Source organism: Vidua macroura, chromosome 1 (assembly GCF_024509145.1).
Source record: "Vidua macroura isolate BioBank_ID:100142 chromosome 1, ASM2450914v1, whole genome shotgun sequence".
In the NCBI taxonomy this organism is placed as follows: Eukaryota; Metazoa; Chordata; class Aves; order Passeriformes; family Viduidae; genus Vidua; species Vidua macroura.
In genome coordinates, this window is record NC_071571.1 from 62912015 (window position 1) to 62938623 (window position 26609).

Below are 26609 nucleotides of genomic sequence, written 5' to 3' on the forward strand. Positions count from 1 at the left end.
AAAGATAAGAGTATTTTTCCTAAATATGAGTCTGATAAAAAAATAAGTCCTACCTACAGCACCTTCTGGAAAATTTAGAAACAGAAAGACTAGATATCATAAATTTACAGATTTGTGACATGCTCACACTTACTATGATTGAAGGAAAGCAACATTCTTTCCACTTTTCTTGGATTATATCAAGAGTGCCCCTTATCTCAGCAGAGCAGTTTGTTATTTACAGCAACTGATTTTTCTATTTTTTTTAAAGATTTGAGAACACTCATACAATGACCAGCTGTGACAAAACCAGCAGCCTAAGCCAAAACACTTTTAATAATGTGAATTAAAAATGAAAGCAAAGGAACTAACTGTGAAAATTGCCAAAAGCTTGATTTCCTTTTGTACAAGATGCTGAAAAATGTTAAAATACAGAAAGAAGAAAAGCTTGTGGCAGATATAAGATATAAGAGTTCCAGACACAATGCAAATTCTCAAGAGCACTACCACACTGCTTCCTAAAGGCTCCTATTCAGTGTGCTGAGTTAAAACTCTCTCTTAGTGAAGTGTATGCTAAACCAAAGAATAAAATAACAACCCAGGAATTTTCTTGCAACTTTCTGCAGTTGAAATTCTTTAGCTAGTGAAATGAAAACCTGCTTATTCCTACCAAGATGAGATTCCTCTGGCCCACATGCTTCAATAATAGGCAAAGGTGCAGTAATAGCACTCTGATGAGAAAATACTGTCCTTGACATCTTAAGAAAACACAAGTGTAACTATTAATGTTATATTATATTTGGGAAAGTAGCATGGATACCAGCTACTTACCTGGGTATTAAACATGCACATGGTTACAAAATTTATTTTCAACTACATCCTTCCCTCCTTTTTTTCCTCCTCTTTACAGTTATGTTCATTCTGTGAACGGTTTCTAGGAACTTCAATAAATTCATTTGGTGACACAATCCATCAAAACCAACCTACTTTTCAGAAGAAACTCACTTCCTCCTCTGCATGAATAAGCTACTCTTTCAAATTCAAAGTAATATACAAAGCTATATACTTCTCATTTCATTGAATTGCTTTGTTACATTTATTTTAAACACAGATATACACTTACATTTATATTTCTTATCATGCAAGTTCTAAACATGCTAAAAATACGGTAATGAATGCACCACTGAGTGAGACCACCATATAGTGTTTCTGGAAATATTTGTCTGAGGTGCAGCAGGAAGAAAAATTCAATCCCATAGTCCATCACTTGCAAATGACATTTCCTTTAGTTCTTGGAAACACTAGATACACACACAAACAAACATCATTACAATAAAGTCCTACATGTCAGAGATCTCAGTAATATTATAATTCCAAAATTACTTGAAGATCTCATTATCTCAATAACTTGCTGTGTCAGGCACATGGCTTTATACTCTTAGTCTAATGTTGTAAATGCATTTTAAGTCTATTATGTTTTTAAGCTACTGCTTAAAATGAAAGACATTTCACACAAGGTTCCATGCTGACTCACTCAATGAAGGTCCATGTCAGCATATAAATGATTCCTTTTCTTCCTTACCTCCAGATGCTCTAAAATATAGGGAGGGTTTGTCATGCCAAGCCTCAGCATAGCTCCCTCAGGAATAACTTCAACCAGCTTCCACAGAAGCGTGGGGAGGTCTGTGCCAATGTCTCTGCCATAAGCCCCTGTGTCTTCACTGGTCAGCCATATCTCACAAACACCCTCTGTGAATAAAAGAAAGAGATAATTAACAAATCTGTTTTAGAGCTGTTTATTTTATCATACAGCTGCTCACTCTTTTAAATGCAGTATTTCACATGGCTATTATGCAACCAGACTGGGTATTCAATTGCAAAGGGGAGGGAGGGAGAAGGAAGGTTTATCCCATGGGTAGCAGTGGGTTATTAAGTTCATTTTATGAGCACAAGAGTGCTACAACAATGCTATAAATTATCATTGCTGTGGAGTGATTAACATTCACAGCCAATGACTAATTCTGTGCTGCCTCTACAGCAAGTCAGACAAGTTTAATACTCTGTTTTATTTTTTGAGCCTAATTCATTAAACACCACAAGAGACATCACCCAAGCAGAGTTTGCACTAATGGTTATTACAGTAGTTAGCTTATTAACTGGTAAGCTTCCAGTGAGGAAAACCAGCTGTAAAGCACTGTGATTAACAGTAGTAACTATTAAAATCTTGTATTCTTTAAATTATATAATTAGCAATGCAATATTAAGGTTGTATTGAAAAGGTTAGTGACGACTGCCTGACCGAGTGATAATACGGGAAAACCTATTTCCTGGCAGTTAATGCTTCATTCTCCATCAATCAGAACCTTAGGAAGTAGTGCATATTGTTATATTGTAGTTGCTATATTGTAAATAGCAACCTTGAACACTGATATTTGGTAAAAATATCCTCCTACCCAAAGAGAGAAAGATTGTACCACCCTTTAATAATAGTTGAAAGCATTGAGGTTTCACACAGCCACTTCTGCCAGCCTGCCCAGCTTTCATCCTTTTTGCAATGCAACCCCTCTACCCTTCCTTACCACCCCAAAGCAAGAAATAAACCATCAAAAACAGGGTGTCTGTGAAGAAAACACCTGTGATTCACAGCAAGATAAGATACCATTAACTCAGTGAAGAGCTAAACTTCTAAAACTAATCATGTACTGGTAAAAGAAATAATCAAACTCTAGAAGGTGCATAATTCATCAAAACACACTTTGGACCAGCAGAGAATGTATCAGAAAACGTAAAATGTTTATGCTACAAATTTATACTCAAATGTGGAGAACTTAAGCACATGCACTGACTTTAATCACATAAAAAGCAATAAACCTAGAAAACCAAATGTTTTACAAAATGTAAATTCAAGACTGCTACTCTTAAATTCACACTGTAACAATAATGGCAGAGAGCAAGCCATGCAGTGCATCAAAGTTAATCCTGTTGGCACAGAAATGTTTTCAAGGTAATTTATTAGTTAGAATGAAAAATGCCTAAAAATTTAAGGTTAACTGGAAAACTTCTTACTTCTTAAGTTTTGCTTCAAGAATAGTTTAGTGAGGAAGATTACAATTTGTATCTTGAGAGAAGGCTGGTGTAAAGCATTCCTGAAGTACTAAGTGTTCTTTGGTCAACCATTTGCAGTCACAAGTTTGTAGTTACACTCAAACTGAGCTCCCTGAGCAGGAATCTGCCTGCGGGACACAATTACACTGTGGATTTCAGTGCACTTGCTAATGTTTTTGGAATTCATCTCACCACAGGCAGTACCCACCATGAAACATACTCTTGGGTTTGCTGCCTGCCCTACATTTTCCTGAAACACATGAAAAAAAGAAGTGAATTTTATATGCTGCATGTTAAAAAAGAAGAGAAATGTAAGGAATCGAAATGATTTATAAGGTCCTGGCTTTTTTAGTTTGGGTTTCTTTATATGAGTCTCCAATAGCCATAAGAACACTACAAAACTTACTGATTTGCTGAGTTTCTACTCTAACAGAGTAATTCTCATTTGCAAGCTTTCAATCTAAAGAGTGTTGCACAGGGTTTGGGTTGGATTTCCTTTTTCTTTTTTTCATGAAAATGGCTAATGGAATACTGCCTCACAGTTACTAGATGAACACTGAGGGGAAAAAAAAATAAATCACTGGCTCGGAATGGAAATAACATTCCGGTGGAAAACAACAGCAAGCTTTTAAAGCTGCATAGGTGGGGATCATTAGCCCCCTGGTGGGCTGAAACTTCAAATTAAATCACAAGAAGAGGAAGCAGCTGTAATAGTAAATCAACAACAGCAGGAATAACTGTCTCATCTGCTCTCCAATCAGGGTGTTGAACAACAAGCAATGGGAATAATGCATGCTGAGAGATCCAAGGATGTAGTCATTACTGGGGCGGGGAGGGGGGGTGGTGAGGAGGTAGGGAGGGGGAAGAACACCTGTATTTTAGGAAAAAGTTAACGCCCCAATTTCAGGTTGACAAAATGGATCTTCAAATACTGAAAGCTACCGTGAGTGATAAATATTTACAAGGAGGATCATTAGGATAAATCAACTTTGTACATAACTGTGTGTGATAGAGGTTTTGTGTCAACTGATTTTGGGCCATTTTTTTTAGTCCTTTGCATCCCCAGTTTAGGAGCCTAAACTTACACCAGGTAAGAAGAGAAAACAATAGACCTCTCAAACAGTATTAATGAAGTCAGTCAACACCTCCCATTTTCACTCCACCCATTTCTCCTCCAAACTCCAGCCCTCCACAGGAACCTGTTTAAGTCCACTGTCTATTCATGTACATAATTTTTTTCCTTTCTTTTACAGTGAACCTCATTTGATCATTCACCTCTCTGTTACTGGGCAATTTTGGCACTAATAAAGGCAAGCTGATTTTGTAAACAAGAAAATTGATCCAAAGGCAGGTTTCAGATGTGCAAACTCAAAGCATTTGTTACAGTATTAAGGCCAATTATCACTATATCCAAGTAATTACACGTCTGCCTTTGGTCACAGCTCATGGTTTATTTCTAACTCTGCCATCACTATCCAGCACAAAAGAGAAATCTTAACAGTTGGCCTCTGATCTCTGCTCTGCTGTAACTGGAGATTACTGAGAATGAAAAATGTTGGAAAAAGAATAGGTTCCAAGCAATTGAAGAAAGTTCTGAGCCTATTCTTTCTCACATGTCTCAATATAATGAATACTCATTGCAGATTATCACATTTTAATTTCATTTCTGTGGGGTAAGCAATCCTTATCATAAAGAAATCCTACATCTATCACTTTTACAAAATATGTGCATTCCTGGTTTAGAGACCACTTGAAATTATGAAATTATGAATTTCTTTAATAAAAACTTCTAGCATTTTTATTTTGCTTTATTTTCATGTCACTATTGTAAACACTATTTTTGGCAGTACCAAACATCCTTTAAACTGAAGAGAAGTGTACTCCATCAGAAAAATGAATTTATTTCAATCTACAAAAAGACCTGAAGATGTTAAAATATTGGACACCAATCCCAGTGAAATTCTCACATTTGATAACTAACTGTACAAATGAAATTAAATCCCCAAATCCTCCTGATTTTTCTTCTCTTTCCTGGCAGATTTTTTAATGTGAACCAGAGTGGCTTTTCCAACAGCACAATTCTCTGCAGGCTGCTTCAGTGGGAGGCCTCTGACTCTGACCTTCTCAGTAGTCCACATATGCTTATCAATAACTGCCTGACCTCCTTGTGATTCCTTCTCCAACAGTGAATTCTTATGGCAGTCTGCACTGCTGCACAGACCACAGAAATACCTCTCCCAGTGCACCAGAGAAATCTGAAAGACCATCTGCTAAGGGGAGGCCTTACATAAATGTTTGTGTCTTGCACACTTGAGGACAGTCAGTCTGAGGACAGTCAATCTGACCATTCCTGATCACAACCTTAGAATTATTTAAAAACAAAAGAATCATGGCAAAAGATGAAGCCTTAGAAAACACAAATTCATTGCTCAGAATGAGCTTAGCCTACCTTATTTTCTCTTCAATTATTTCAGTTTCTCCTTATTTATTCAGCATGGATTTTGCAGGAAGCATTTATATACTTGATGCAGTGTATTGTGCTAGATTGCTTTGCTAAATCAGTGCCTTAACTGGGAAATTGTGAAGAACTGTGCAAACAGCAGATCACTGTACCAATCTGGATATAATACAAGTTTAAACAGAAACTGAGATTTGGAGGAATCAGTTTCCTCCTGTAATTTTGAAGTACTCTGCAAGCATTGATTCACCATCATCCAAGTGTCCTGTTAAGACAGTTCAACCACATGGATCAGCACTGAAGCAGCCCATTGCAGGGACTTCCCTGAAAGATAAAATCAAACTGGGAACAATTCACTGATGCTAAGAGGGATTTGGAAGGAATCATTTCCAGTTCACCAAGAAACCCTTATATTTATTTAATCTGTATATATACAGGGCTTCTGGAAGACAGAAGGAATGGAGCTGGACACAGTCCTGTACAAACCCTAGTTATTCAGACAGTAACTCACACTAAACTGTCACAACTTGAGAATGCAGGATATCATGCAAGCAGATGATGCAAGTAGATTGAAGTAAAAAAGACAGGTCTAGGTTCAGATCTGCTGAAAGAGGCAAGCTGCCAGGCTATGACCTAAAGGATCAATTTTTTTCTGTGTTTTGTAAAGTGCAGGTCAACTTATGGTTTCATACAGAAAAATGCAGTGCTGCAGTTCTGCTCACGATGCACTGTGTACAAACTGACTCATAGCCTGAATTTCAAGAGGATCATTATTAATGCTCAAAAGTATTTTCTCTTTCTAAAAGACCTATTTTTTAACCCTTCTGGACAGCCTTAAGGACATGGAAGATGGTTGTACACTCTTATTTTCTTAATGCTTGCCAGAAGAACAAGCTCTGAACAACATCATGAATATGGGCTGACCTACTACAATTGCAGTTGTGTTCTGAATATTCCCAAGGACAACAATACCATAGCCACTGTGGGTAATCTGTTCCAATATTTGATCAGCCTAAGGGTTAAAAAATCTTTCTTGTACGTAGTTGCAATTTGGTGTGCTCCAACTTGTCCAACTTGTTAACTATCATCCTACCTCTGCAAGACCTGTCTGACTTCAAGACAGTCTGGCTCTGTCTTCTCTATATGTCCCATTAGGCAGTCGTAAACAGCAATGATCCTCTTAGCTTTCTTTTCACAAATCCATTTTTTGTCTATTATGTGCTCCATCCTCCTGATCATTTCAGTGTTGCTCTGCTGAATTGCTGCAGCGTGCCAGCCTTGTCCTGAGGCACCCAAAAATGGACAGAATAGTCTCTCTGTGATGTCTCACAATTGCCAAGTCCAAGGCATCAGTCAGTCCCTGGGGCCTGTGACTACACTCTCCAACAGCAGCTGGGGCACAGCTGGCAAGTGCAGAGGGCTTCCACTGCTGACTCGTGTGCACCAGCTTTCCCAGAGGAACTCCAAAGGCTGCAAAGCTGCTTCCCAGACAGTCAGCTCTCCATATCCATAATGCAGCATGGCGTTTCTTCATCCTAGATTTGGGACATCTTACCTGCTTTTGTTAAACTTCATGAAGTTACCCTAAGTCCATTTCTCCAGCAGTTGATGTCCCTTGCAATATTAGCTGTACCCTCAAGCCAGTCAAGTACTCCCCTAATTTGAGTATCATCTCCCAGATTCCACCTTGTTATGAAAGACATGACATACTGGCTACAAAATACCCTTAGTAACTGCCATCAAGACCTTATACTATGGATTGCCACTCTGGGAACCTGACAGTCCAATAAATTCCTTTACCTTCTCACCATCCAGTAATCCAGTCTATACCTCACCACTCTAAGAACATTAAGAACTATGCTGAAGTCATAGACAAATTTAAGGTAAACATACCCAAACTACACCTAAACAAAACAGAAAACTCCAAAAGAAAACAAAAAATCCAACTCCACCCCAAAACCCCAAAACAAAAAAAAACAAACAATAGACTACCTCCCCAAAAAACCCCAAACCAACCCACCCCATAACACCTCAACTCTACTGCTTTCCTTTCCTCCACAAAGCCAGACATCCCATCTGAAAAGTCACACATGGTTTGCTGGTCATGGTTTGTTGGTCATCCTATGCCTAGCGTTCCCAAGCACCCTCTTGTCAGGATGTGGCTTCTAGGAGTGTCTGCCCCATACAGGGTAAGGTTAAACTGCCCTGTAGTTCTCCAGTTCTCCCATCTTGCTCTTTCTGGAGGGCAGGGTGACATTCGCCCCTCTTCCAGTCATCAGGAATCTCCCCTGGTTGTTGTGTCCCTTGAAGGATGAGAGAGAACAGACTCATAATGACTTCAGCCAGAACTCTCGGCACACTTGGATGCCTCTCACAGCAGGATTATTTCTATTACTTCTGCATGTCAGTCTGCAGGTACAAAAACTAGAGCTGTGTTTTGCAAGTGCCAAGTTCAGCACAAACCTTTAAAGCAGTTGTGGTTTCTACTACCCACAGGATGACACATATATTAGAGTGCTTAGGAAATGAACACAGTAACTTTTATGGTCTACATATTTTGGAGAACAAATGTTTGGAAACTAATACGAAGTGGCATACAGACCAAGTTACACTGATTGAGATCATTCCACCTATGTAGGAATAACATGTTGTTTTAAAATTAGAACACTGAACAGTATCGCTTTGGAAGATTCTGCTTGGCTGTGTTGTCTGCCACACTTAGTAATGAAATTAAAAGACATTTTTTCTTTCTCCTTGCCAACATACTTCAGTAAATGTTTACTCTAACAAATGATTAAAGTTCTCATGTATTTCTATAAAAATGCTATACATAAGTATATATCTATGATATGAAATTCTCAGACCCACTGAAGCCATAACAGGAACTTGATTTAAAGGATCATTTAGTACAGACATGACAAACTTAAAACAAATTCCTGATCCTGCAAACTAATGCAAAAAAGTTTGGGCTATATTCACAAACTGCAAAATAGAAAAAAATAATTACACCTTGTGCCCCCTTAACTCTTCTAGTTATTGCTTTTTCAAAACTATGAAACATATTTTGGATTTTGGTTAGATTAAGTTATATTTTCAAAAAGTAAAATGCACTTTCTCTCACATACTAAGTTGTAATCAGAGCTTAAATGAATTTTGATGGAAAAGAGCTGAAGAAATACGTTATCAAGCACAATACAAATTAGTTCGGGAAACAGCTTGGTTCTACTTCAATAAAAATGTACTAATAAATTTTTTAAGGTATGTTTTATACATTTTTCCCCTCAAAGAACATTCATATTTTTGTGTTATTTTATGTAATTTACAAAATCTGATCAGAACTGAACTACAAGGAAAAAAAAAAAAAACAAAACAACAAGCATTAGGAACAAGAACTTTTTCTAATTACTTTTAAGTTAGAATAATAAAACACTGTGGTTTTGCACAAATTAAAAGCCCTCCCTTATCCTCTCCAATACCACAACATATGCACATACTTCTACTACCACCTTTCACACCAATTTTTAGGGTTACTTTGGAGATTTTACAAGAACAACAGCATACTGAAACTACCCATCTACTCCTTAGTAACAGCAAAGTAAGTTTTAGGTAATGATCCTCTACCATCTGCTTTCTATTTAGACATGAAGTCTGATAGAAGAACCTAATAACCGCATGACTTATAGTGGCTTTCCATTTTATCTTCTGTGGTCAACAAAGTAGAAGCTGTAAATGCAATTATTCCAAATTTTACTTGTCCAAAGTCATGCATCTGAGAAATGAAATTGATGAAACCATTTTGAATATGGTTTCACTGAATTAGCTTATTTGTCTAAATCCATCACATAAAAGTCTCAAAACCACTACAGAAAATGCTTTGCCACCAAGGCATTTACAAAGGAAGTTCACTACCTGTGACTGTTGTAGGGATTAGCAGTTCTACAATTTGCATCATGGTTTATTTTTCTCACTTCTCCTACTATATTGATATGTGAAGTATTTTTGTAGGAGTTTTTCGAAACAAGGAATAAGAAAGCTTGTAACAGTACCAAAAATTTCATTTAAATTATTCCTTCTTCCTATGGCATTAAAAAAAAAAAAAGTTTGACAGTTCCTGATAAAACACATGCAGCAGATAGAGCCAACTAATCGTTAAATACCAAAGAAAGCATAAAAGGTTTCTCTCTCCCACAAAGCAAACTCTTGTCCTTGCTTACAAAAGAGGTCATTCTACCCCTATAGGGCCCTCTGTTCCCAACAGCTCACTGCTAGAGCATAAACCAGCAGCCCTGTCTCGCTCATTTTGTAGCTGCAGTGCGTTAGCAGAGGGGAGAGGAAGGAGGGGAAGGAAAGGGAACAGGATAATAGGTCACTTGCTGCTGCAAACAGCATGATAGCTAATCTTATTATGAGTCCAGTTTCATTCTGCTACAACAAGGGAGACTCAAAGGAGCGTGAAGACAGTCAGGCCGCTGAAGTTTGCTCAGTGCCAACACTGCAGCATTATGCATCTTGCTTTCAAGGAGGATTAATGATACCATACATCATGATGATAAATTGGGATTTGCAGCCAGTTTGAAGAGAAAGAGGAGGAAAAGATTTTTTTTTTAAAGGGAGGGAAAAATGCATAGTTGAATTTCATGAGTTAGTCCTATTTTTCAGGCTGAGGAAATTGTTCTTTAAGAGAGAGGTCAGTGCTTTTTTTCATGTGCCTGTGACCCTCCTATTTCCAGGCATGTGTGTTATGTACACAATGGCCTGTTTTGAAGGTTAGCTCTTGCATAAATGAAAGAATGAAAAAAAAAAATCCACTTAATCATTATACTTGCCAGCTGAAAAGAGATAAAACTAAAATTTCCCATTCCAAGTACAGACATCCTACAAGAATTCCTTTAGTTTTCAGTGACAGTGGATATCTACTGCCTGAGTTAACAGAGTAAAAGTCTCATGTATTAATGATCAGGGACATAATTGCCTGATGTTAATTAGTTCTTTGCTGAACCAATAACATTATTCAAGGAGCAGGTTCAATGATAGGCAATGGTACATACAGCAAGAAAATAAAGCATAAAGCATAAAGGACTGGGTGACTATAGGGAACAGATTTGCAAAAAAAGAGACTTAAACACAAAGGAAAGCAATTTCAGAAGACATAGACAAGGCATAAGTTTAGATTGTTCTGCACCCCTGTACAGCATATAGAAATACAGGTTCCTGAAGCGTGGAATTATTGTTCTCTACTCTATGCCTCACAAATACACTTTGTGAAATATTGATATGCTCATGTTATCCTGGTACAACAAGCAGGCAGAGAATATTTGACTGTCCACCAGAAGGGTCAGTCCAGCACTCTGCACAAATACTCTTTAGTTACTGAAAGACAAGGAGCAAAATTTCCATCAACTTAAAAACTGAAGAAACAAAACCTATTATTGCTATGCCTATTGTCAAAACACAAATAAATAACCTACACTCAGCTCTGAATTCAAAATGAGGTATACAAGAAATCTTGTTTATGACCTTGGAATTCATTGGGAAAAAAGAGAGTAATGTGTCACTCATTATAACATATGCTTGCTGTTTTAAACCCAAAACATGGGTTATCGTTCTGCTGTAGATGAATATCAGATGCAAAGGGATACACACTGCACAAATTCAAGGAAATGGTCACGAGCTGTAGGCATATTACAGGACGCAGTGCTAATTAATGGAGGCTTTTTATTGAGTATCCATCTCTGTAGTGCTAATGAGTTTGGATTAATTTAAACAACGTTTTCATGGAAACTGATTAATTCTTGGGAAGTAGCATGGCATACCAAGTTTCAATCATTAAAAATGTTTGTAGCCAAGCTAAATAACTCTCTGAATCTGAGTTTATCATCATATAAACTTCTACAGGAGAATGACTTAAAACTTCGACAACAGGAGTTTGCATACAAGCTGCCAGGGTGTGTTGGAAGTATTTGACATGGAACTTTAGCCTCCACAGAGCATTCCTCTGATCAAATTTCTTGCATTTTCAAGAGCTGAATCCTATAGGATTTTTATTTTACTTTTTAAAATAAGAACAGCAAGAGGAGAAAGAAAACACATTTTGGATATTTACAGATGATATCTTAAAAATTAGCTGAAAATTAGTTGAGATAAGTTGGGTTACAGTAAAATGTCGACATTTCAAAAATGAAATCAAAGACAGGAGATAGCTTATGTCTTTCTTTGACTGAAAAGCTAACAAAAATTAATAAATAATCTTTGTTCTGTGATGTATACCAGGATTAGGTGAGACATCTTTTAAAATGTTTCATGTTCTAATCACAAAAGAACCCTAGAATTCAGAATAGAGTGCTCTCATAAGGGACAAATAAAAAGGTGTTAAATGCTTTGTTTCACACTAAGCTATGAGCCAAGACATAATACTGTAAACCTCGAATAGCAATACAGAATACAGAAATACTTTAATAAAGACAGGCTTGTTTTACTTTGTTTTTCATCAATTCCTCAACATACCACAGTCATTTTATGTGGAAATACTGAATCTTAGGGAAAAGACTGATTTTAATTACGAGCATTCTTTGTATAAAGTGTGAGAGTAGCCCAAGAATCTGTCAAACTGATGTATCCTAGAAGACAAGGAAGCAAGGAAGAGTCAGCATGTTCAAGGGCAAGGTGGTCAGCTAAACATGGAATGCACTTAGGGGATTCCAGTTCCATAAGCCAACAATACAGAGGGTAAATACCATTTCTGGGATAATAATCCTTATATAAAGTTACCTTCTCTCAACAGCACAGATAATAGCATCCATTCATTACGGCCTATATCTACAGGTAAGCCAAGCTTGCTGCACGTGGCTATAAGCTAAAACTAAGGTGTGTGTATCCTTTTCTGGTTTTCTAGGGTTGTTGTTTTGGTTTTTTGTTTGTTTGTTCTGTTTTTTTAAATGAGAAAATTATTTCCAGGAATATAGGCATTACAAATTAGAAAGTCTACAGACAGAAATAACATCGTAATCCCCTGATTTCTGTCAAACGTCTCTTAATGTTCACTGTTACTTAAAATATTTTCTCAAATGAAGGTATTGTCTCTGCAACTCTAAATGAGTCAGTTTGACCAAAAAAGGAGAATGTCTGCATTGCTCTAGTAATATACCTTCCCCAGTTCTAAATCATGAAGTTCTTTAATTATATCCACTGAATTCCCACAGAGTACTCAAAGCCTTTTTGGTGTGTAGCCACCTTAAACTAAATTTATTTCAAGTATTCAATGATGGACCGCCAAAATATATCATCAGCAGAATGCAATTAAAATGTGTTGGAGATGTCCACAGAGAGGTCGAAGAGAAATCATTCAAGGGCTTTGAAGGGTATTAATGCATTTTTCTCAAACAGATTAATGCTCCTAAAGGTCTCAAGCTAAACAATGATTTACCTTTTGATGAACTTATTATATGTCAACATAGGAACATTAATTAAATCTAAATAAAGAGAGATGAGCTTCTATCCGTGAACCTTCAACAAAAAATATTGAGAGTGAAATTACTTAGTCTTTTAAAGAGTAGAATTCAAACAAAATCCTAGTCACTCAGAAAAGGTTTCTTAGTGAATCTAATATTCTATTAGAAAACCCCACCAAACAGATGACACTAGGAAAGAAACCCTGAAAAAGTATTATTGAAATAATCTAAGAACATCCATTTGTTAAATACTTTTTCATTACCTTTGTCTTCACTTAAAATTTTCTGAAATGTGTTCCTCAGACTTATTACTATCACCTTTAGAGCCTATATTCAGTTCTAAAAGACACAATCTGTAGCAGTCAGAGGCCCTGCAAGGCCTCCATGGCAGTCACTAAGATAAGAAATGCAGAGTCATGATGAGTGGAACAGAGCTACCCCTCTTCCGCACACCAGACCCCTGTTATCTCTCTGTAAGGCTATAGGTCGTATTCTCCTCGACCTCAGCCACAGGACAAATCCTGATCTGTCAACAGCCTATATAAAACCATATCATTGTCCAGTTCAGACAGAAGAGCTGCCACTGGAACCCTTTGCAGAAGCTGCCAATAAAGACATCTCTGCAGAACTCCACACAGCCTTCACCTCTTTCCTTCTCTGTGTCTGCTGAGGCACTTTGTGAGCACAGAGCTGAAATCACTAAGAGCTGAAATCACTCCACAAGTGCTCGCTAAAGTAGCCAGCAGCTCGGAGCTAGCCCAAGGGCCCAGACAGGCTGCGCCTCATCAGCACAGTGCTATCCGGGACACCTACTGCTGTCCCGGGGCCAGATGGACCCCCGGGGACCCCCAAGCCGTAATAACAATCCAGCAATGAAACTTGAGGAGAAAAATTATAAAGGTATCAAACTTTGCAAATCTTAGAACACCTGTTCAGCTGCATTAACTGTTAGAAACTCACCACTAGGGAAATCTTGATGATTCATCACTAGGAAAGTCTTGTCTCAAAGACTTCTTTAATGACTTATCCCTAACACTAGAAGATCACATTTCCCTTCAAACCAGGTAATAGCATTTCAAATACTACTTCTTTGCACAGCAGTTGTAATAGTTGAAGAATCATGCTGCTGTTGCTTGTTCTTTTGTTGTCTTTCATTTCCCAAGATGGCTTTTCCATCATTTAACAGAGAGTTCAGGAGACTCATCCAACCTGCCAGGGGCCTGTGTAAGCACCAGTTTATAGGTGACTCCAGAGAGAATGTGTATTTGATTTAGAAAGGAGTGGAGCAGGGAGCAAAGGCCAGGTTCCAAAGCCTGGCTGAGGTGCTCACGCACAGCTACAGGGACATGTCCCTGGGAGAGGAACACGCAGAACGTCCCAGGGGTTATAGGGCGAGTGCTGCAGTTTGTCTGGGATGGTGCTCTTGCCCTTGGCCACTGCATACCAGAAGTTTCTATGGGCAGGGGAAAATTAGATTGAAGAAAAATTCTTCCAGGCAGCACCAGTTCTGCCAGTTAGTATAGACATGTGTAAGAAGTTGTATTAAAATGTAAAATATTCAGCCTTTCAACACTTAGCACAACATTACTACAGCATATTGATGACTAATCTATGTAATCGTTGGATTGCAATCAAGCTTCAGAATTCCACAACTACATTATTTTTAGAGGAACTAAAAGAATCATTTTCTTTCAGAACCCTATGAGCCTTGAAAATAATTCCAGCCCAAACTTTCTAGAGGAATCACAAATCAAACACAAATGCCATTCCAAAATGTTTCTCATTTTTTCTGAAAGAAATATGATCCAACAGATAAAGGAGCACATCTTTGCATTTGTTTATGTATCCCAGTAATGATAGATGGGATATTTTGCAGAGCAGTTTTACTAAAAATGCAAAATGCGTATCACTAAGTTGCATAAAGAAATAAAATACAGACAATACCCTACAAAGTCATCAAATATCCAACCCGAAGTACGACCAAAAAATTAAAACGTGTACTATAAAATACTCTGCCCTGCAGCAGAAGAAACTTGCTGCATGTTCATACACCATTCCTCACTTCTAAATATGCCACAAGCTTTAGCAATGCTAGAAAAAAGAAGAAACCTAATGAAAGGTCTGGTTTTAGTCTGTTTCAGAAATGGGGAAATTGTCATTTCTTAAATAGCATATCTTGACTGTCAATAATTTCTTTTTAAGAACGTGAACTTTAGCCTTGGGTCATATGCTGTAATATCCAAATAATCTAATAAAGAGCTTATAGTAACTCTCAATTTGTACCATAAGACATCTTTTTGTCCCTATGCAACACTAACAACAATTTGGCTGCAACTTACATTGTGTTATATACCTTCAGCCATTTTGTATGAACAGAAACAATTGCTTAATAGACATGGGAATAAAGCGGTTTTGTGAGTTTACCATATTTTCAGAAAGATTCCTTCTAATATTTCCTCTCTCCTGTCTCCATCCTCTGAAAATAATGAGAGCAATTACCTTTTTCAACCACTTACCTCAAAGAAAAATGAAAAGGATGCCATAATTCCTAAATACCGATCACAGAATACAGTGAAACATATAAGCATAAACCCTAAAGTGATGCACAGGATGAAGACACCTCCCTGAAACCTAGAGAGAAGCTCTTGACACATGTGTAGTATCTCAGCTCAGATACTGTTTGAGACTCAGCCATGGGAAAGAAGCCTTTGAAGACTGAGTGTGAACACATGAACACAAACACAAATTGGAGAAATGAGCTAAACAGGCTGTATTCAATAACACCAGAGTCTTAACTACAGATTGGCACAGAAAAATAAACTAAAACCTCTTAAAAGAAAATGTTCAAAAGAAATGCATTCCTTTCCTCCAGCTGAACAAAATATCCAGTCATCTTGGAATTACTATGAAGTTTTCTCTCAGTTGTTTAGCTTTAGAGTTACTATTCAAACAGGAGTTTTGATGCCACTCTTACTTATGAAACATTAGTTTAAATCAATCATAGTGGGTTTTAGGAATAAAGAAGAATGGACAACATTCAGCTTCTATTTTTAAAAAACAACTTCTCTTTTGCTTTTACTGTGAATAGAGTTAGTAGATGCCAATACTGTTAACTGAATCTCCCTACTCAAATCTCTAATGTGGACTCAGATTCCTTAAGCCTGTATTTAAGAACTATAGATCTAATAAGAATACCTAAGAAAACAAGGCTTCCATGATTGTGTTGTGCGTATATCATTCTATTCCAGTGACTTCTGAATTCATTGACCAATTTCTATGAAATTGGGCAGAAAAATAGAATTCTCACCAACAGTAAGTTTCCACAAGTTTAATGAACAACAGTAACCAGCCAGAGAAGCATTCCCCAAGCATGTGTCCCACTTCAAGGGAAAGCAGGCAGGACCGCCTCTCAGTTTATCTGGGTATAGCCACTGGCCTGGAATATCATACAAGGAAAAAAGTGGGGTTCATACTGGTGGGGAAGTCTATCATCATCACAGGGCACCAAACTAGAAAGGCTGTATCACATCACAAAAAGCTGGTCTTCAAAGAAATATCACCAGCATTGCATAAATAAAAGAACAGATTCATGAGTATTTGCAACTTGTAATTATAATTACTTGTGCAAATACTTCAGTTTACTTCTACTTAAACCTAAAGAATAGTATGTGACAATAATCAATAGTATGGGGCAGTTAAATGATTTGCCGTCTTCAGGTTGTTAATATTCTTTATCACCAGGGCTCCAAGCAATTCATCAAACCATATGCTTGAATGCAAGCCACTGGAGCAATAGTTTTTCTGCATATTCTCTGTGTGCATGTTTCTATGCATGACAGAACAAATATTGAGACTATCTGACAGTCTGTATTTTATTTTGCAGGTTTGTTCCAACACATTTAACCACAATGCATATCTCCTCTCTTTCCTCCCCTTCAACCTGCCCTGTCTATGACCTTAAATGCAATTTAAATGAACCACTCTCTGCTAGTAATGAGAAATAATTCAGCCTCAATGATGGTTTGTTAAAGACTTCTCTCTTAAAAGAAAGCACACGTATTTTTCAATCATTTTTAATCATTTTGGCTTAAAAAAAATCATTCACTAGTGACGTTATGGAAGCTAGATAAAAGTCAAATTTCAAAGTAAAATAATTTATTTGTTACAGGCCTTAATTATAAATTTAACATAAGGGAACCATAGCCTGACCAATTTCTGTGCTGCAGTTTCAGAACTACTAAGTTCTGCTGCCTTCCCAGATTGAGAGGAAGGATTTCATAATTCTCCCCACTGCACATTAATGCTTTTTTTCCCCTCTATAAAACAGCACACAAAATGCAAATATTTAACAGCACAAATTACACAAAAAAAATCACTTGTGAGTAAGTCAAATAAAGATATTTAATACCAAACTTTTGTCTAGTTCTGTGAAATTACTACAGACAGATCTACAAATGCATTCAGCTTTCATTGATATCCTTGAGCACTGGTCTTTACAAAGGCATTTAAACACCTCTGAGAGTATTTTTGGGATATATGAACAGTGCACCTTGCTGGAACATTTTGTACATGGTCTGTAATTCTTCTTCAACTTCACATGAGACCTTCTGCTATCTTTTTTGTTTCATCCAACCACTGAAACAGAATGATATAGTAAGACAGCAATTCTGGATAAGAAGCAAAAATTTGCAAAAATGGACTCCACTTTAGCTCAGATAAACATTTAACACGTAAGGATCACAATGTACAAGTGTTACTGATTTAGAGGATAATACTTATGGAAGTATCAGCTTCATTAAAAACAGGATTATAAAACAAAACGCTCTGTGCTGCTAGACAAACTTCATTGTTTCTTGCAGAAGTGTCAAGGCTTGGCAAACATCCAATTGCTGAAACATTGCCAGGCACATCAGATATATATTAATGCAGGATAATCTGTAAGAAAAGCATTCTTTCATAAACATTTTTTTTTCTTTGTAAAACCATCAATCAACTTCCTAGCTGAGCACCATGTGGCTCAGCTTAAGAGATCCTCAGGAATGCTTCAGTGCCTATAAACCACTGACTTACTTCACAGACTTGGTGCCTTTCAGTTGCCATTGTCCTAAGTATTTGCTGAAGTTATTTGGCTGGCTGTCAGCAGCTAATTCTGATTTGTAACTTGGGAAACCAGCAGCAGGAAGTCCTTGAATCTGACTAGTGACATCCTCAGCACCAATTAGCCAAGGTGCAGACTGCCAGTAAAGAATTTTTTGCAGTTCCGATTATTTAATAGGAAGATACAGGACCACCTAAATATCTGTCAGAAAAAGAACTAACACAAGCATCTTGTTATTTAGCCCACCTTGAACTGCAAAGAGAAACATAAGGACACATGCCTTTGTTCCAAAGTTGTGTTTCTTAATAAACAGATATTCTAAAAAAACACAAGTGCATTCACAATTCAACACACCAGCATTGTGAAAATAAAACAAAGCACAAGTTTTCAAAGAAACCTTATTACAGAAGGGTAAATGTACATGGCTTATAAGGATTGAACACATCTATCCAGGGAATAAATACACTGAAGGAATGGCTGAAGTTATTTCTACTCTAAAGGAACTCTACTGACATTCTGTGGAGTTAATCTCAAAGTATCAATATCTGCCTGTCTATTCCATAGGAAAAAGGTAGTTTACTTAAGCATCTGATCTTCAGGTCCACTCACTAATTTCTAATCTGAAGCATTCCAATGTTATACTTAAGATGTATGTTCAAATTCCATAACATAAATTAAAACACTATTATGTCTCCGTAAGTTCATAGGACTCAGGATGAGGAAATTAGCATTGTTTAAGTCAGTGAGAGAAAATATAAACAACTTCACTATAGCTGCAATTACTGGATTAATATTTTGTCTGCAGATTTATGAAACATGAGTGACTGAATGACTCCATGTAAAAGCAATAATGCATTTAATCTCAGATTAACTTGAATACAATCCAATTTAGACGATACTAGAAACCTGAAAGGTTTTTGATGGCTTATATATCACCAATTTGCTGCTTGCATGAAGTTCTAAACAAAGTGCTAATTTAAAGGAATAATACAACCAGTGTATACATCCTGCATTACTGTTTTTGCTTGGACACGTCAAAGTGACCTGGCTTGCAGCAGCTATCCCAGACACTTATTTAAAGGAAAACAAATCTACTAGAGAACCTTGAAAAATAACATTATGGGCTGAAGTTAAAGTACTAGGAAAAAAAAAAAAAAAAGGTGGCTTATTTCAAGCTAGATTGTGTGCTTATGCTGCAGCTGTGCCTGTAGTCTGATTATATTTTATCTAATTTATTTTAAAATGGTTCTTTAAAAAGAATCATATCACACTCTGTAATGTTAGTATTATTTGTTGAAGCCTGAATGATCTCAGCAAATAAATAAATAACATTAATCTTATCTTACAAAGAGCACTTGACTAGCTCTCTTTATACTGAAAACACTTCATGGCTGTCACCCAATGGAGATGAGATTTTTTATTTCAAATAATTAATGCATGTTAAGAATAAGAAAATAAAGTGCCTTTTGATAGAGTGCCCTTCATCTCATGTCTCTTTCTATAACTAAAAGGTTAGTAGATAAATTTTCTTCTAACCATAATTAGTTCTAACATGGTAGGAATACATATGACTAACCAGTGCCAGTATAAACATCAATGCAATGCATCTTTTCTAGAAATCACACTCTTGTATCATCATTTTGGATACTGGAAGTAAAAAGCATACACATGATAGCTCTCAGAAGTCAAATTTGTCTGGAGCAGTTATTCCAGGAGATTATTTTTCCTCCACTTCTCCCTTCTAAGCCACCTCTATAGACTGAACTTATGACACATCAGTTTCAGCACTGCTGCAGCATAAAGGAAAGTCTCAGTAGACATTTCTTCATCAAACATGAGCACTTCTTTGCAGACAAAGCCTGACAATCAAGTCTACTTGCCTTGCTAAATCTGTTCTGCTTCTTCCAAGCCCTTGTTTTTCTTCTAAGGGTCTTATCCTACAAGAATCTTAAAAGGATATCTGGATCTACAGTGGTCTCACACTCCTCTATGCTGCAAGTTTATGTCCCCGACTTATCTTTGCACAAAATCAAACAGTAAGCTGAGGAGACAAACTTTTTCTTTTCCCCATGTTTTTTCCCCCCTATTCTTTCTTAATTGCTAAGTTTTCTGCTGAGTAACAGCTTTCTTACATCTTTCTTGTTTGGCCCCTCAGTAATGAAAGCAATGTCATCAGAAAAAGTAGTTGGAAGGAAGAGTATTTGACAGTGGACAGTCCTGACACTGGCCAATGTAAACTGCTGCTTAGAAAGAATGGGAAGATGTATCCAGGAGTAAAAGATGATGAAAACAAAGCAAAGAAGAATGGCATGGCATCTTGAATAGTCACAACTTTTCTCCAGCCACCTATTTCTCTTCTTTTCCATCCTGCAGTGAGAAGGACAAAGAAATTAATTGACTAACAATGACTAAACCTAATCTGTCTGCATCCTCATAAGGCTACTGCAGTTCAGCTCTCCAGATGTTCACAGAGCAGCCATTCAGTGCATCATCCTAGCAGAGAGGGCAGTATAGGAGCCAGTACAAAGGCCCAAGAGTGGTAGGAGACTGAAGCTGTCTCCGGGAGCTCACTTCAAGCTTCAGTTAGCTTTGCAAGTAAAACTTCATCTTTTGCCTGTTCATTTTAAGGCTTCTTTCCCCTTAAATCAACTTCTCATTTCTCAAGATCAGCCCAGTAGCTTTTCAGCTACTACAGAAGTAGCTACTCTGTTCAACTTACCGGCTCCACAATTTCAGTTGTCACAGGTGCTGCAAAGTGGTTTTCATTACACATACAAATTTGATAAAGTGGATCTAGAAAAAGCTCCGTAATAGCTACAATTCCAAGTTCAAGCCTGGGATGGTGCAGATCAAATCAGACCTGCACTATACAAAAGGACGTGAGTGATATTTAACTTCTCCACTCCTGATGCAAGAGTGCAAGCCACACCACGTTTCACTGTGGCTCATTTTAAAAACTGATATGCTGCAAAATCATTCTGCATAAAGAATGCATCTATTAAGTATTTAAACTAAGTATTTAAAATTAAGTATTAAAAATACTATGAAGAATTTAAAGCATAAGAGATTAAATACCTTTGAGTCCCAAATTGCATGTTATATGAAGGTGAGTGTTACGTTTTATTCTGGTACCGTTCTATCAAAATTCTTTATAGAACTCCCTGTCACGTTAAGGGCAACTTGTATTTATGTCAGTGTTAATCCTTATGCTTATGTGAATTCCTATGTTTATTATACTTTTTCCATAGTTCAGTTAACATAGAGACAAAACAGTGCATATGGATTTCCAAAGAGCTCTCAAATGTCCTTCACCAATAACTTGCAGAGAAAGTAATATCTCATGGGGTAGAAGGACTGATGCCTCTTGTGGCTTGCCTTGCTACACAGACAGGAAGCAACTGTTAGAAATAACTTGCCAGCTTTTACAATAGACAGAAATTACCACATTTGTATGTGGATTGGTGTGTTAAAAGAGACAAACAACCTGAAAAAAACTGTGAAATAGGAAAACAAGAAAAATTCACGATTACATAAAATTATGCACAAAAAGTCTAAATTAAATTCGTTGTAACAACTTGCAGAGATTATAATAAACTAAGGGATAATAATAATAACATAGCCAACGAAAGCCTGTACAGATAAACACAAAATAACACACCACAAAAAAAAAAAAAAAGAAACCTGGAAAAAGAGGGGCTCAAAATTATGTAGTACAGCCTGGATAAAGAAGATAAATTTTCTCTAGATTATTTTTTGAAAGCATTATCTAACTAATTAACACTAATAAAAAAAAAAGTTGGCAGAATGTTAACACTGAATAAAAAGAGAATACAACACTAAGGCAAAGAGAATGCTATGCCTTTTCACACAACTTTGGTATTTCAAAATTCTGAATTCTATCATGGCATTTCTTCATAAAAGTTATCAAAAAAGAGACTGTAATAAAGTAGACACAAGAAAACAGACAAAGTAATCCACAATTCAGTTTGAGAATGACAGAGGTGAAGGAGAATACAACAGACATGTACAAAACCTTAAGCTTGCCAAGAAGATCATCAGGAAAATGACAATGCACCTGTTTTCAGTATTTCAGATTCCATAACTTAATAGAACCAATGAGTGTCCTGGGTAAAAGCTTTAAGTAGAAAAATTGATCATTGCAAACAGAAAGTATGAAATTTGTTGTATGGGCTGCTGCAGAGACTGGAACTGTAATAGTCTATAAGAAAATTTATGAAGAAGAGGCTATTAAAGATGATTTTCAGACTGCAATCTCTGACATGGGAGGGCCCATGAAGCTGGGAGGTCATGCAAGGCTTAAGCTGAACCTCACCTCGAGCTGCCTCGCTTCTTTCACTGTTCCCAAAGCATCCAGTACTGACCACCACTGGAGAAAAGCAGAACAAGCTTACTGAGTATTCTTGGCAGTTCCCTGACACAACAGAGCAACACTTCTTTACGATACCTACTGCAGTCACCCATCAAGGTGTAACCAAAGGCAGGAGAAAATGGCAAGTTACACTGATTATAGATGAATCCATTATTTTATAATAAAAGACAGTGTACTGAACAGCAATTCCAAAGATTCCTTTTTCATATCCTCTCTATTCCAGGCTTTGGAATTCAAGGGAAATGTGGGCTTTGATGAGACATACTGGGGAATCCCATTTTCTAAGGCAAAATCAAGTAGAGATATATGGAGTTATATTTTCCTCAAACACCTTGTCAGGCTGAAAACATAAATCATCTGAAAGAGAAACTGAAATGTCACATCAGGAAAATAGGCAGCTCAGCTCTGCCTAAGCACTTAACTTACAAAGCTTTACCTAAACAATATCACTCTTCTTAACAGAAGGAAACCTTTTTATTTAAAGTATTAAAACATTTGCACTTGGAAAGCTGAGACAAAGACACGAAAAGATGCCTAAATGCTGGAGTTTCAATTCAGTCTAGTGGTGTGTACCAGAATGTCATTAGGCATCTAAACAGAGTAGGAACACCAAGAGCAATGAGAATGACGTGTCACAGAGCATGACGTGATACAAGCATGACAGAGAGCATCAGTGCTAAGTGCAGACAACTGTGCCACCTGGATCCAGGCAATAAGACGACCACCACTTTGTTTTATTCCAAGGAAAAAGAATTGCCAAAACTAAGAGGTCTGGGCTTGCTTAAAAGATACTCATCCAACTGAGATGATTTTAGATGAAAGAAAATGGGAACTGTGTAATTATATACACTTACCTTGACAAATAGAAAGCAATCTGTGATTAGAACATAGTAATTAGTTACAAAACGCTTCCCATGGATTTAATTACCCATCAGTCTACATGTTTCTTAATTACTTTTATCTCATTGAATCAGTAAAAATTTCTGCCTAGGGCAACTGCCACTCACTTATTTACACAGCTTCTAGTTTTTACAGTGAATATATTATAGCAACATGGCCAAACAATGCTAGAATTACAGTTTAAATTTCATGCATAAGAAATTTCTCCCTCAATTTTCTATGGAAATTATTTTCTTAGATGTGAATTCAGACCTAACTTTATTATCCATGTGTTCAGGAAGCTTGAAAGCATCCAATGTATCATCAAAAAGAAATTCAAAGTAAAACCACAAAGTTCTGAAGTAAAAAGAAAAACAACAACAAAACCACATTATACTCACATAAATGAAAAAAAGGTTGACAGGCAAAATTGTAAACCTGATAGACACATAACTTCTCAGAGAAATGTATGAAATTTCTAAATTTGAATCAAATCTTAAGATATAAGAACTTCCAAGGGTGTAAAATTGACTCCAAAACTGCCCCGTTATTGGTAACATCCTCCATCAGTAGCACATCCTCCTTGATTTCAGTATTAGTTAAGGTCAAGAGATATGATTAAGTCACCCAACCTGCACAGAGTACACAGCTGCCACAATGATTCACATAGACAGAGAATAATTACAAAAAATGAAACCAAATTTGTAGTTGCAGAAGTAATAAGAATGTCTCATTTGTCTACACAAAACCCAGAAGGGTCAATTCATTTGCCTACATTTTGGGTATAGTGACTCCTGCTGTGTTTACCTGCTGTTTGCTCTGAAAACAGACTCTTAGCAGCAAGAACTTTGTCTTTCAGTCAAATTGATGGGCACAATATTCCCAATATGAAATAAATAACTACTACACTCTGCATACATTTCTATAAGGTAATGTGCAATGACAAAACTGATTTTTTCACAATTGAACTTTTCAGAATGTATGATTAGCAAAAGCATATATATGGTTTAAGTGGCAATGTCAAAAAGTCCAAATAACAAAAATTAATATCATTTACATTGAGAAAACACTGGAGCTAGTCTAGCAAATAACAAGAGCAAAAGGTAGGTTCCTCTAGCTGCTAACACATTAGTTATTATATTTTTCTCAAAGAAACTTTCCTAAATGGCTAGTATCCTGAAGCTTGATAAAAATTTTGCCCTCTCTAATGAGGGTTTGTTTTGTTTTTGTTTTGGGGTTGCTGTGCTTTTTTTTGTTTTTAAAAATATGATTAATATATCCTAGTGGACCTTTTCTGTCTCTCTATGCCAGCAGGTCTGTAATCTCTCTTTCACCTTTGAGACAACATCAATTTCATATCACATTTGCATATGCTTATAAATTAATGAAGAATAAAAACATTAAAAATTGTCTATGAGTTATCTTACTGCAAGCTTTCCTAAATCTTTCTCTATAGTTTTAAATTTTTTTAAAAACGTATGTTTTTAAAAAGTTATCAAAAAAAAGGCAATTCCAGGATATGCCTTTAGTCTTATTAGTTCAAGTGTGTATAAAAGGCTGCAATTTCTATACCATATTTTTATTTCTAGAAAACACACCAACTTAAATTTATTTTCTCATGCATATAGGTATTGAAAATATTTCCACTAGGGCAAAGGAAAAGGTGTTGGAGTAAAAGCTTCTAGCAAGAAAAAAAGCAAAATCAGTCCTTGCACATCAGCAGGGACGCTCATGGCATCTTTTGGAGAAGCAGCAATGTGAAGCAGCAAGGTCAGCTGGCTGAGGCTGAGCAGTAGCAAACCTCAGCTGCAACCTTTGAGGACATGGGACAGCTCACCTGCCTGACATAACATCATCCCCTCTGCTGGGCTCCTTTCACACCTGGCCTGCAAAAGTCCCCAGTTATCAGTGTGAGTCTGAAAAGGCACGTCTTGGTTCTGTCACCAAAAGCCAGATCTTCCTTGTAGCTTTAGTAGTTAACAATCAATGAGTAAAGTAATCGTAATGTGCAAAAGTTGCAGATCTGTTGAATTATTAATAAGCAATACAACTGTAAATGCTTTTGTTCACCATTCTTCAGTGCACTTGCAAATGATTTCAAAACGAAAGGTGCTGAAGCATGAAGATTATAGGCAGCCATTGCTTTTTGAAATCACAGTGCAGGGAATTGGTGGAATTCTTGCCTGCCTGGGTTATAATCAGACATTGTGAACTTTCCTTGAAAGCAGACTTCAAATTCACAGGGGTCCCCAGCCTTCAATCAAGAGAATGCTTGAAACGACCTCCATCTGCCATTTTAATGTATTCTTCCCAAAGACTTCCATAAATATTTAATATAAGAAACGCACTGTTTAAACACAATGAGTAGCTTGTGAAATTAAAATTGGCTGACGGATTACACAATATAATACACAGTAAACAATGGCAGAGAAACCATAGGCAGAGCCACACACTTTCCTTCTGCTCTTCAACTAAATGAATCAGAAAGGAACGTGAAGGCAAATTTCATGACACCCTTATTAAAGATATAGCAAGCCTTGTACAACAGCCTTAATACAGAGCATGTCCCTAATCTCATGTGTGCACAGGCACAGAACAGACACTTGCCTGTCAGCTGGAGAGAAGACATATATAGAATCTTTCTTTTTTTTTTTTTTTCTGACTTGCTTCTTTGCAAGGCAGTAAAAGCCTTCTTCCCCACTCTCTTTAAAGCCTTACAATGACAAAACTGAGAAGACAAAGCTCTGTACAAGATTTTAAGTTGGGGCTTAAAAGGGTGAATAATTAAACGACCCAATTTTGAAAAACGCTAGACATCATATGACACTAAACCCACAGCAAATGTTTTGCAGGCTGCCTGACATACAGCCTCAACTAAATCACTGAGACAACTGCATTAGCAAATCTGTCAACAAAGCACATCCTGGCAGTTTTTTCACACATTTGCACTTTCTGGAAAAGTAGTTGTATATAATTTACAAAATTTCCAAATTTAAACATTCACAAGGAGCTTAGCAATGTAGGCTGCCTGCTCTGTGTGCCTGTATTTGATATTTACATACAGATACATATACACAGATATATACAAAAAAAGATACAAATTTATTTTTACCCTACCACATTCACTCCCTATAATAGCTGAAACTTCTATATATAAAAGTATAAATACTAAGAATATTTGTATGTTTGCAACCCACAATTACACCTCTTAAATATTTTGAAATACATCTGTGGTACGTAACATCAGAACAT

The 26609-nt window shown here is 36.8% G+C and overlaps 1 protein-coding gene across 4 annotated transcripts in view; it reads right to left on the bottom strand.

Moving 5' to 3' along the window:
- CDKAL1 (CDK5 regulatory subunit associated protein 1 like 1) overlaps nt 1-26609 on the bottom strand; it is a 378840-nt gene that overhangs the window by 143299 nt on the left and 208932 nt on the right. For all 4 annotated transcript variants that reach the window (XM_053971531.1, XM_053971541.1, XM_053971551.1 and 1 more), the window contains one exon: nt 1562-1728. In XM_053971531.1, the coding sequence (XP_053827506.1) occupies nt 1562-1728 (167 nt within the window). The remainder of the gene's footprint in view (nt 1-1561; nt 1729-26609) is intronic.